The 13106-nt window shown below is 43.7% G+C and overlaps 1 protein-coding gene across 5 annotated transcripts in view; it reads left to right on the top strand.

Moving 5' to 3' along the window:
- Positions 1-12793, top strand: part of GRM7 (glutamate metabotropic receptor 7) — a 268824-nt gene extending 256031 nt beyond the window's left edge. Inside the window, exon 9 of one of the 5 annotated variants that reach the window (XM_048070519.2) lies at positions 11923-12793. In XM_048070519.2, the coding sequence (XP_047926476.2) occupies positions 11923-12002 (80 nt within the window). In that variant the 3' untranslated portion in view covers positions 12003-12793. Of the gene's footprint in view, positions 1-10237; positions 11509-11922 lie in introns of those variants that run through there. The other 4 variants (XM_048070497.2, XM_067002826.1, XM_013182340.3 and 1 more) reach the window with 4 other exon arrangements.
- Positions 12794-13106: the final 313 nt, after the last annotated feature.

The raw sequence follows: 13106 nt of genomic DNA, 5'->3' as shown, positions 1-13106 counted from the left end.
ATTATTCTTCCTTTCGGATACATTCTCAGTTCTCACAAAAAGTGCATCGTAAAAAAAATGATGAATTAAAATCCTACGCCTCTGGTAGCAGCTACTACTTGAAATCCTTATAAGCTAAAATGGACTTTTGTTTAAAGAAAAGCCCTCTTCAAATCCCAATGTGCTCTGGGGAACTGGCAAGGTCACACTTTTACTTCCTAGTAAATCCTTCTGGGAACTTCAAAGCAATCCTAGTTAAAAGAATCCATTATACTGGATATTTGTAATTGTTACTTATGGCCCTGGCACTACTCGGCACGATATTTTGCCAATCCCCTGGGTACAAGGCTCACTTCAAGTGTAGCTATATAATTCACTTCACTAGCGATGCAGGCTGAGTTTGCCTAGGGGCTATATAATAGACAGGGTAAATATCCATTTCTAAAAGGACTAATAAGAAGAAAGCCTTAAAGCAAAAATGTAGCCCTGGTTAGAATATGACAAATTTAGATGTGAAATATGTTTGTGTAAAGCGAGGGATGTGTGAACACTCCTTAGATAGAAATCCGTATGCAGCATTTACCCAGCCCTACTCTGTATATTACATTTGCATGCACTTGCATAAGCATAATTATTCTAATAATTTGAAGTGATTGTTTCATTTTTAATTGCATTCTGAAAGCAACGGAAGTGAACCAGGTGAATCCAGGTTATCAAATATATGTAAAACAGCGCTGAAGTGCAAGATTGCTCGGGCTATTATTTTTGATTGTGCTCTGATGACATTAATCATTTTATTCAAGATTTCTGGGCATTAGCGTTCACCTTATGATTTCCTTCTGAGGTAGGAGCTTATAAACATTATCACTATTTTGCAGATTGGAAGCAAGGCACTGGAGCGGTATTCAGTGGTGAAACCTGGCTGGACATCTGGTTTCTAATCACCTTGTTTGAGCTCGTAGAGCTGAGCCAGTAGAGAAGCTGGCCTTGTCTTTCTGAGTCTTGTGTGTAGGCATATGGGGGAGGCTTGTTTGGTGTTTTTTTGGTTGGTTGGTTGGTTGGTTCATTGGGTTGGTTTGGTTTTTTGAGTGTTTTTTTGTTGTTGTTCTTTTTCCTTTTGAGGCGTTTGACCTTTTTGTGGTATCTCATAAGACTTCTAACCTTAAGTACTATGGTATGTGGTTCCACTAGATAAAATTTGCCTGTATGGTCCAACCTAATGCGCGATGATCTCAGCAGCGTTAGGATTTTCTTCACCACTTACCATCCCACCAGGTGCTCTCTGCAGCACTGAATTCCATGCTAGCACTTCTTCCTCGCAGCGACAGGTGAATTACAGTGGTGGGATACTTAAAAAAGCTACTGCCACCAGGTTGCTTTTGCTTCCCAAGTAGAGGTGGTACCGTTCTTCATATCCATTGTCCATTTTGGTGCATAGTCAGAGGAATGCGGTCAGACCACTTCCCACAAGCTGGCAGCGAGAGTGGTGCCTGGTGTGGATTTGCCCGCTCCTTGCATGGCAGTTTGGTGCAGCCTGTGCAGCAAATCAGGTTCTACAAAGGTAATTGCATTTTGTTGCAAAGTTTTTAAATGTATAGAAGCTGAAAATGAGAGGACAGTTATACTGTGAAAACTGCAAAGAAATATCTGAATATATATTTTTAATTTTTTAAAGCTAGTCAAATTATTTGTTCTACATTTAACTAATGAACCTTGTTTGGTTGTTTTTTTTTTTTTTTTCCTGTTAAAATCTGCAGGACTTTTTTATTATTTATATTCACAAAACAGCTATCCTTAATTTGAAGAATTTTGCTTCAGGAACCTTATTCCATGTTTTTTTCATGGTTTTTGTGTACTTTTTTTTTTTTTTCACAAGCTGTTTGCTTTATATAAATATACAAGGAAAAAAAAAAAAGCAATACTTTCATCTTCCTGACTACATAAATGTGTTTTCTTCCTCCCTGCTAGCAGGAATCTCACAGATAACATATTCTATGTTAAGCAGCAGGAACACCTCCTCTGCATGCCAAACCTACTGCAGCCAGCCCTGACTCCTCTGTGGAGAGGTGCGCAGCCATGGCTGATACAGGCAATTTTTCAAGCTGCATTTTGCAAGCGTCTTCCAGCACTATCCTTTGAATACTTTAGCCAATCTAATGTACCTCAGCAAAGTCAAAACAGATCCCATAATGGCACTGGCAATTGTTTGATAGCAAAACTCATCTCTCAAAGAACATCTGAAGGAAATATTCAAATTACCTTCGGCAGACTTTTACGGCTATTCCTAATACCTGGTGCATTTTATTGTTTTGGTGGTAATCGCCTGGCAACCTACAGCACTTCAGTTCAAACGAATAAACCTTGAGAAGAGATTAGCGCTGAAAAAATCTCTAAGTTCTTAAAAAAGATCAGGCCCCAGGAGGAGCAGCTCCTCCAGGGCTGCCGATCGGCTGAGCGCAGGGAAGGTGGCACCAGCTCCCCCAGGGCTGGGGCTCATTGCTGGTGACTCAAGCTGCACAGGCAAACATCACTTCAGCGTATAAGTGGATTTAAATGTTATCTGCACAGAAGGATCTTAGATGAATGGCTGCCTCCAAAGCCACAAGACTCCTGGCAGCAGGGGGAGGAACCCCTTGTCCCTGGCCGCTGGGAGCTGCGGGCTCCTCACGGCTGCAGCGGCCGTGGGGGTCCCTAGTCTGGGGGGGAATGCTGGAGCCGCTCGGCCCGGCCACCAAGGGAAATGGTAAATGTGTGCTGCAGGTCAGCTCCGCCGTGCTCACTGTGCTCGCCTTTGGTTCTGCGGGTTTGCAGCTGACTGCTGAGGTTGCCCCGGCAGGTGGATGGGAAGGGGGCTGTCAGCAGTAGGAAAGTAAAAGCCGGGCTGGGGAAAAGCTGCTGGGAGCGAGGTCTGGCTTACTGGTATTCCAGACAAGCAGCAGCTTTTAAAATTATTTTTTTCTCCTTGCAACAGGTCTCCGCTCCCTCCCCCCCCCCACCCCCTTTTTTTTTCTCTTTGTTGTTGTTGTTGTTTTTTCCCTGTAGTTAAGCTACGTGGCTGTGCATGCCTCCCACCTCCAGAGAAGGGGCTTGCTGGGCACGGTGTGCCACCTCTGTGCCACCACCTGCACAGGGACAGGGCCAAGACGGGACAGGCACACAGTATGTACAGGGCTGCTCCGTTAGAGCACAGCTACAACTTAGACAAGCGTGCCTGTAATTAACACAGCATTGCTTTAATCAAACTGCAGGCCAGTTGCGTAACTTCACTTACACACTAGTGCCTATGCCAAACTGGCCGAGCTCAGTCTGATCACGTCATACCTAAGACCTTAGGCTCGCAGAGGGCTTCTGACATCTCTGATGGGAAAACAGCCTCAGCGCAGTGGTGTGGGGAGCCTGGGGAGTTGCTGGCACTCCAACAGGCTGAAAGCTGGCTTTGTCATCCCTGCGGACAGCGGTGTCACTTCCATCCAGGAAGCTGGCTGCTCCAGCACGCTGCTGAAGTAAATTTAGAAAATATAGTCACTGTGGAAAGCGACATCGTACATTGAACTCCCTCACCCATAGACGAGAACAGAGATACACAAACGTGGTGGGGTACCTCCAGGAATGGCTTTTCTCTCGAGTGGACTAACCTCACCACGTGAGCTGCCGTGGGTTTAGGCCCACAAATGGGAAGTGCCAGTGACACAGCCTCAGGCCTCCTGTGCTCCCGGCTCGGGGCAGACTCATGACGGAGCTGCTATCCCGCCACCCCGGGGGCATTCACCGTGTCACGTCGGGGCTGGTCCTCGCCTGGCACCGTCTTGTGCTCCTTACCACTGCAGCACCCACCCGACCTCGTCATACGGCGGTGTGGAAACGCTCCCCTACATTTCCAGCAACAACTGTCGACGGTGCCGCTGTTTCTGGACTCACAAATCCACAAGAAGAGGTGAGGGTTGCTAAGCAACTCGGCCCCTTTTTCCTCTTATGCCATTTCAGTTCCTTCTCAGTTTTATGCTCCGTGTCTGCGGCTGCTTAATTTGATCCTATTTGCAGTGACAATTTAGGGTCTTGTGCCTTGGATACCAATTCACACAAAATGTACTGACGGTCACACTTAAAAAACACATTTGGGTTTGGAGCTTGTGAAACTGAAATGAGAACTTGGGCTTGCTTCCTGCTGGAGCGGTGTTCTCCAGCCCTCGCCGTACTGTCCTGGGGCCATGAGCTCTCCCCGTGCTCCTCTCTGTCCTCCTGAGCAATCTTTGATGGCATTTAATGAACTAATTATACTGCTCAGAGATTCCTGCTCTGCTACTGAATTAGCCAGCCTCAGGCCTCTCGCTCGCTCGCTCTCACTCCGTGTATTTTTGCTGCTGCTGTAACATGCAGAACATCCGTCACTAAAATCTAAGCTCGCGTTTCCTGAGCATTCTTTAGCTGAAATTCCTGATGGGCAGAGCATGCGAGAGGGCACGGCAATTGCACACGGCAAGTAAAAAGTCAGCAGTGTTACCATGTACGGTACCTAACAGAACTGAGGTGTCTGGAAAACAAGTGTTTATGTTTCTCCCAAAGAGGCAGTGACAAGGTGGGATTTCCAAGGGCTTTGAGTTCTCTTGGGTAACACCCGTGGGAGCATACCCTTGTCCTGGCCTTGGGTTTCGTGTTGCTGGGAAGAGGGGGCTGCACTGCTGCCCGCAGGAATCTGCCGCAGCGTTTCCAGGCAGGTATTGCCCTTATGGCTCTCAGAATTTCACGGTGAGATCGCTCTCAATACTGCCCAAAACGACAAAGAAAACCAATTTCCAAGAGCTAAGCAGAGAGATAAAATCATATTAAGAATTTTGAAACATTAAAAAACGTAAGGAAAAAGCAAACTTAAAATACAACTGACACCACCCACTTTCATTCTGGCTTTGATTTTCTAGCATTTTGTGGAGATTACAAGTCATATATTAGTAATACATGCCATAATGCACAGCGTGTCACGAGAGTAGCTAAACAGATATGTGACGACTATATAAATCTATACAGTTCTATTTCATAATTGTTTTTCCATTAATTTCCAAAGCGCATTTACTCTCTAAGCAGTCCTTGCCCCTCTTTATGGAGTTCCGCATAACATGCTTTTTCAACCTTCACTCTGGCCTGTTCTGGTTTTCCCTCCACCAGGCACTTCAGAAATTCCTAAAGAAAATCAATCCAGTTATCCTACATGGGGAATCTGGAGGGCCATGCTCATCAGAATATGCTCTGCACATATTAGAAAATGAATAAAAATCGACCTTAACATCCATTCTTCTTAATGTGCTGCTGCCAGGTATATTGCAGTTCAGCAAGGCTTTTAAGCAGAACTGAAAATTATTCATAAGCTCAGCTGAGTGCTTTGGGTACCGCAATGTTTTGCTACATACTTAACAGAGGCACATTCCACACTACACTGCGGGAGCTGTGAAGAACAGGTGGAGGATAAAATTACACGAGTAGAAAGGACCCATTCCCACAGCATTTATCCTCTGAGCAGGACCCTGTCCTCCAGGTGGCATGTCAAATACAGGGCCTGGGCGTGGGGATGGATTGTGTGTCTGCTGTCAGGAGCTGGAGGGCCAGGGAGCCGGCAGCACCGTGTGGCACTGAGGTATCGCTCCTTCGGCGTTCGGGTGAGGACCAGCCGCCTGTGCTGCAGCAGAAAGCGACAGAGCGGCTGTCGTTGTCTGTGAACTTGTCACCAGGTTGCCATCAGGCCATTTGTGTGCCGGATAAATTAGTAATCAGGAAAAAGAAACAATCTCTTTAGCAACTTCTCGCTCCCTGTTGTAATTCGTGATCTGCTGACAAACCTCTTGGCGACTCAAACAACGCTGCTATTTATGGTTGCGTTCGGCGTCGAATCGCTAATTGTTGCTGCTTTGCTGAGAGTGACAAGGAAATATGACAGCTAAATATGATATAATTTATGAGAAGAGAAGGCTGTAATGCAATTATGGAGGAACACACTTTTTTACTAATGTTATATTTGTAATTTAATATATTCGTATTCCATTATTAAAACATGAGGTTCTGTGTGCTAATCTGCATAAAAGTCAGGCAGTTTGAGCTGCATTTCGGAGACAAGCAACTACTCCCAACACAGGCAGTGAAGTATTTTTTATACAAGTGTAGGCATCTGTATAGTAGATAAGTTGCCAATAGAGTATATGGTAGGGAGCACAACAGTAGAGATAAGAAAATGTGATGTAAGGGTTTATTTACATTTAGATATTAAATTTAAATTTTGTCGGGTTTTGGAAAAGCATGTAAAAATATTTAGGTTTGTTGCTTTCAATTCCTTCTCATGTATTCCTTGGTTAAAGGCAGCAGAACATGCGGCTAGCTCTGTCTTTCAGCACAGAGCCACAGGGAGCCACGAGTATCTATTTCCCCTTTAAATGTACCAGAAGTGGAGTCTAATAATGAGCCACAGCTTTACCTGGCATGGATGATACAGCTTTCCAAGGGAAAAAAAATAAAAAAATAAAGAAGAAGAAAAAAAAGGTGAGGTAAGCATGATATGCCACAGCAACTACAAAGGAAATCAGAGCAGAAGATCCAGGTTCACAGCCATCATGATGTCAGCTCTTGTTCAGTGCTGGAAGTACCAAGGCCATGCTTCATACCATTGATAGCTTGAGATGCCTGTAGGCTGTAATAAAATTCATCTTCTGCACTGTAAATCTTTTCTCTTTAAGCTTGGCAGAGGTAACAAATGTGCATAAAATTGAAGTGAAAGTGATTAAATCTCACTCTGAGCAAGTATTGACAGATCTGCCTTGCTTTTGGATGCTGTGGGAGCTTCTTTCTTTGTGGCCTGTGCTCAAGATAATGAAAACCAGTCAAGTGATGAAACTTATATATCCAAAGAGGATTTTCACTTCTGTGTATTTGTTTTTAATATGTTGTTGGCACAGGCAATGCAGTTACTTCAAATCCTGTTATCCACTTCTGGCAGGGGACAGGTCTACACTATCACTGCCCCCACCACCTGTCAGGCAGGTCAGATAATAGTTCAAAAGGGAAGAGTTTTAATAAATTCTTGTGTTTTAAAGAAATGCTGATATTTCCATATGGCAATACACAGGCTCATTTCCATAATTTAGAGTAAGTGTGAACACATCCTTCTTGCTGGGTTGTGTGGCTGCAGGCTGCATGAGGGCATCCTGAACTGGGTGCTTGCACGTGAGGAGAGTGGGACTCTGTTCATGGAGAAGAGGAAAAAGTACGGTGCGTAACTAAGAGGACAACTCGCTCAAGTGCAAGTGTCGGTTGTTGCTTTCTTGTACGCAATGACATTGGTCTCAGGAAATGGGGATGCAGCTGATATGTGTATCTGTACAGAAGGCACGGTGCAGCATTGTGCATTCTGCATGCCACAGCTATTGGCTCACCTCCAATACATCTAAGTCAGTGGCCAGCTGATGTTGACATAATTATATGTATATTAATTACCATGTATATGTTACGTGCAAGAAGACAATCTGTTTTCACTGTTGGAAAGTCATCATCTATTAACGCTTAACAACAACACAGTGTATGAGATCTGTATCTATTTTCTATTTAAAGAACAGGGAATGCTCATGTATCGTGGATTAAAGCATGGTGAATTCTGGTGATGCTGATGTTTCATTAGCATTCCCCGTTTTCATGTAAATTAATTTCTTTGAGAAAAATCAAATCCGTACCTGGTGCTAATTGCCCAATAATAATGAATATCTGACACTCCATAGAGACTCAGTTGAGGTAGACTGTTATTGAAGTCTTCATATCAAGACTGGAGCTTGTCTAGAAGGCACACTTCAACTAAGCTTCAAGATACTGGAGTTAATGCAGGAGCAGAGCTTGGAAATGTACCAGCTATGTAATGAGAGATGTGATCTCCTCTAGCCTAGCAGTCTCAAGAAACAGGGAAAAATGTCTTTCCTCTCCGAAAATAACCATGAAGCTTCTATTGATCACGTTATCTGAATTATGGATGATACTTTTGTCAACTACATTTTTCTGTTGAAACAGAGAAGTGCAAGAGATAATTTTATTGTCTAGAGCTGGGATACGTGGAGCCCATCTTTTCACGGGGAAGTTACAGAAGTGTACACTATCAAAAATATTGCTTAGTTGAATTCACTTGGCACTGGTGGTTCATTGTCATATTGAAAATGAGGAATGAGAGGCTGTGGTAGAATTTGTGAGAAAACTCATCTGGCAAAATTTCAGGTTTGCTGACTGGTAGGGTGAAAGCCCTGTAAGCATTAGAGGGGGGGTGACGTTATATGAACCGGCAATGGAGAGTATCAAAATCCCTTTCCTTAATATAGGAACTCTGCTCCTATTTGAAATTGGAGCATGTAATGAATAAAGCTGAAGTAGATCACAAAATAATACATGTAATTACTTTGCAACCCATTTCCTGGTTATACATTTTTTTTCCACTGCATTTTACCTCACTTCAGCATTTGATAGTATACCACAGTTTATTGGATATTTGTGGTCTAGTCTTGCAGAATAATGAGTTTTATCTTCCCATGTGTTGAGTACCTTCATGCCCCAGAGAAGTTAATGGGAAATGAAGAAGATCAGCATTTTGCAGGATCAGACCTTGATTGAACACACAGCACTAATTCCTGTGTAGAACATGGTACAACAGATAAATGGGGTTTGAGAATAATACTGTTAAAGTAGGTTCTTTAGAACAGGAGGTTCTTTAATGACAATCTTGAAAATACCTAGAAGTAAAAATGCTTTTTTTCTTTTTCTATAAAGAAGATAGTGAACACTGTGAAAAATATATACATTTGACTGCACCTTCATTCATAATAATCTCAAAATATTCTGTACTGTTGGTGGAGAGCCTATCCTTATTGAAGTAAGTATTTCTGAAAAGCATGCCACCTGAAAAATTAATGGTGGTGTCTGATTAATAATGCTTCTGACTGTAAGACACGCCAAGGGCAAAAAGGCCCTGACTTTGAGTAGCAAAGGGGGGTGTGTCTGGTGTCCGAGGCAGTCAGGATGCTCTGAAGGGCTGGTCCCACCTCCTCGCTTGGCAAGGGCAGTGGCCAAGGCAGAAAAAAGCGAAATGTTTCCAGCAGTCCCAGAAAATCAGCCGCATCCCTTTCTCTTACTTATCTTCCAGATGTGTATCAGGGGATGCTCTGAGGCTCAGGTTTGTTTATATATTCAGTTACTCTGTGCATAGTTGATCATAATTCACATTAATGTATTTTGTTGACTCAAAGTTGCTCTAAAAAAAAGAAAACACGAATGCTGAATAAGAATAGTTAATAACAGCAATGATTGGTAATTCTAACTTTTTGAGAATATCCAGAGTATAAACTGGTCTCACGATAACTCATTTAGTCAGAATATTGGATTTTAATCTTTCCAGCAAGAGCATGCATACTTCATACACATGTTTTTTTTAGAGCAGTGAGTGAGTAGAGAAAGACCTTCTCTGTATTCACTGGAACACAGTTCAATGTAAAATGCCATAGGCCCAGTACATGTAGTTACATCCTCATTACAGAATTTACATATAAATAGTGATATTTTTGTTAACATGCCTGATGCAGAACATGTTATCATGGTCCCTAAACTGTCAGTGTTGCCAAGGTATTGCACAATATTGTGCTTTGTATTTAGCTGTAAATATTTTCCATTTTTACTGACAGCAATGTGGAGCATCATTCATGAAGTAGTTACTGACTAGTTTTAATGTTTGCAAACAGATTTGAATTGAAGGTCATAATTAGGAAAGCAGATACCTTGATCCCCACATGGTAAAAATCTCAGAAGTCGTAAATCCTGAATAAGAGATTTTTTTTTTCCCCGTGGGAAAACCAAACTTAGTCCAGGAGATATAAGAAGCTGGAGAGAATGTCACTATTCTTTCCAAAAAAATTTATAATGGCATCTAGTTATGGCGTCAGAGCAGTGAAGCCAAACAAACTGCGAGAGCATAAAAAAATCAGTCTCTGGGTAGTTCTGCTGGTAGTGATAGCGAGACAGCCCTTCAGCTGCCGTAGCAGCAGCCTGCCCGGACTCACGTCAGTGAGCATGGCCGTGCAAAGAGACGGGCTCGCTGCTAACGCCACCAACGCAGCACAGCTGCCGCCCAGTCCCGTGCTATCTCAGGTGGCTTTCCTCGGGGCTGCCTGCCCAAACGAAGGACCAGCGAGAAGCCCCTTCAAAGCGTCTCTCTGCCGACTGCTTTGGTGACCGTCTGCCGGTTTTCTTTCAGGCCCTGCTGCAAAAAAGAAGTACGTCAGTTATAACAACCTGGTTATCTAGCCCGCTCAGCCACGTGGCGCGGAGGACGGAGGAGGACTTCCACCCGCCGCGGGCACAGGCCTCCTCCTGGCTGCGGGGCGCCCGCGCCGGGCGGCGGAGGCCAGGCCACACGCGAGGAGCCACGCTCCCCACGGCCGCTCCGTGAAGGCCCCGCGTCGCCCTCGGCTCAGCGGGGCGCGGGCGCTGCCGTGGGCCCTGGCCCTGGCCTGGCCCTGCTCCGTCCGCGGGAGCCGCCGTGCCCTCGCGCCGCCTGCCACGCGGGAGGAGCGGCTCCCCGGGGGACCGCGTGCGGCTGCGAGGACTCACAGGGGCTAATTCTGTCTTTATATGTACTTCCAGACTGCAAGTTTTTGAACTTTCTGTACAGTTTGTGAGGATTTTTTGCATATGGCCATCCATGTCGTTCCGAGTTCACTGTTTGTTTTTTGAATGCACAGTTTCATTGAGGCCCTGTTCTCTCAGACTTAGAACATTAAAAAAATTAAAAATCTAAGGATTTAAAAGACCTATGTACATGACTTGTATGATTGCTACTGTATCACTGCAATCCATATACGTTATTTTTTTTAATGAAACAAACAAAAGAATTTAAAGACCAAAAACTGTGCTGGCGAAGTTAGCCCCCACCCCCCCCTTCACAACTTCGATGGGCTGCAGAGGAAGCAGACAGGATTTTTGCTGAGTTTTAGTACAGGTCTTGATATTTGGAATGCATGCCAGTAATGTATTTTATGGTACATGTTAATAATTTATGTTTGATATTTGTATTTGTGTTCTATTTTGTTATTTTATTTAAGGTATATGACTATTTTGCAATAATTTCAATAATTCTTATGATATTTGGAAGAAAGAATATGGCTTTTACATGTCTTGAAGTTTTTTTCTTTGTTGATGCCCCACCATGATTGACCAGTGTGATAAGGACTTACAAAAGCATGTATGTTTTATACTGTTTGTAATAAGTAATTTCGTTAATCTTGCTGCTTATGTGCCAATTTAGTGAAACCGATCTTTGCCGCAAACTCCTCCCTTCCTTTCCATTCTCTCGATCCTGTGATATTATCCAAGAATGTATCAATAAAGGGTTTTGGTTAACTTTTTTTTATTTACTCCAATAAATATATTTTTTCAGTTGTTCCCTCCCCCTCCCCCCTTGTGACTACAGTTTATTTCATGGTGGTGTCAGACAAGGAAAGCCCAACGCCCGACGGAGAGGCCCTCGGGCTCTGTGCCCAGCGTGATTCTGGAAGGAGCTGGGGGAGCTGCTCCTCAGTAAGACCTGAACCACAGCTGCTGAAAGAAGTCCTGTTTAACGTGTGCCAGGCTGGGCCTCAAAACTGAAGCCATCCACAGCACAGGCAGCTTCTCAAAATGTAATCTGTGCATGCTTTTGTCCTCACGTCTCCGCCAGCGCAGCCCTGATGAGTCTGAACAAAAGGGCTCAGTCACTCCTCGGCCCCATCACATCGGATGGGGGGCATGAGCTGAAACTGGTGTGCAGGGGCAGAATGGAGGAACACAGAAGTGGGGAAAGCCAAAATGAATGTGGCTCTGGCAACAGGGATAGTGCAGGAAGTGCTTCTGTTACCTCTGAGACCATGTATCATTATTATTATTGTTGTTATTATATCACAGAGCTGCACAGATGTATTACGGACCCTTTCAAGAGCAGAGACAGCATGCTAACCCAAAGTGTTCAACTTTGTTCTCAATGAGAGATTTCAGCAAATGTGGTAGGTATGGTAAGCTCCTTTCAGGGAGAAAAAATAAAATGCATTTTTAAGCACTAGGATCCAGAACAAACCCCAGAAACTAATGTTTAGTCACGCAGAGAAAGTCCTCCTGTCTGTGTTTCTTGGTCTCTGAAGCTCCCTTCCACTGTTGAGTCTTCTTTATGACTTTGAAGGATATTATTTTCAACAGCCACTAAAAAGCAGTTAAATCAACAGCTACTGAAAGTCAATCTACCAGGCAATTGTTGAGTGAGCTGGGGGAAAAAAGGGAAAGGATTTAGACAAGAGGTGAGAGGAAACTCATTCAAATTGCAGCACAGCACCTGCACGCTGCCTTCAGCATAGTAACAGTATTTTGGGTGCAATGTGACGATTACTTTGGAAAGTATTTAGCCTCCCATTTTCTCTAGACAACTTGATCAATTACACTGATGAAGTTAATCAGCATCAAAAGAGACTTTGACAGCTGCAGGATGGGCCACAGTGCATAGTGATGAAGACCTCTGTGTCAGACCTTGATTGACTCTTCATGCGTATAAGCATGTGGGCTGGATAGATCCTGGTAAGGCCTTCTTGTGGTTGTTTTAATATTCATAGATATAATAATGAATTACAGCAGACAAAAGATTAAATTCTGCTCAAGTAAAGGCTTTGTTAGCAAGAAATGAATTATCAGCCCAACAAATAATGAAGACAGAGAGGCTCTGCAACATTATCCATTTTCTCTGTGCTGTCCATAATCACAAGGACAGCATCCAGCTAAAATAAGTATGTTGCTATCAAACAGTGATTCTTGCTCAAACTAAGACCTTTTTTTTTTTTTTTTCTGAATGGGAAAAAAAAGGTTTGTTTTTTTTTTGTTTTTCCTTTTTTGGAGTGGGGGGGTCATGGGGAGGAGATGGAGGAAATGGTGCTGTTGAGACGAAGTGCTGTGGATTCCTTTTTAATTTGTTCACCCAGGTGATGTTGCATTAGATCCAACAGCAACTAAAATCTGAGCATTTCATTTTCCTGCTTATTTTATTTATACCCAGGTATGGGTGTCACGCAGGTGCACACACACAGGCACGCACAAAGTGATTGTGG

This window comes from Anser cygnoides, chromosome 10, assembly GCF_040182565.1.
Source record: "Anser cygnoides isolate HZ-2024a breed goose chromosome 10, Taihu_goose_T2T_genome, whole genome shotgun sequence".
NCBI lineage: Eukaryota > Metazoa > Chordata > Aves > Anseriformes > Anatidae > Anser > Anser cygnoides.
The sequence above is the reverse complement of the archived record's forward strand: the minus strand, read 5'-3'. Positions and strand labels throughout refer to the sequence as shown.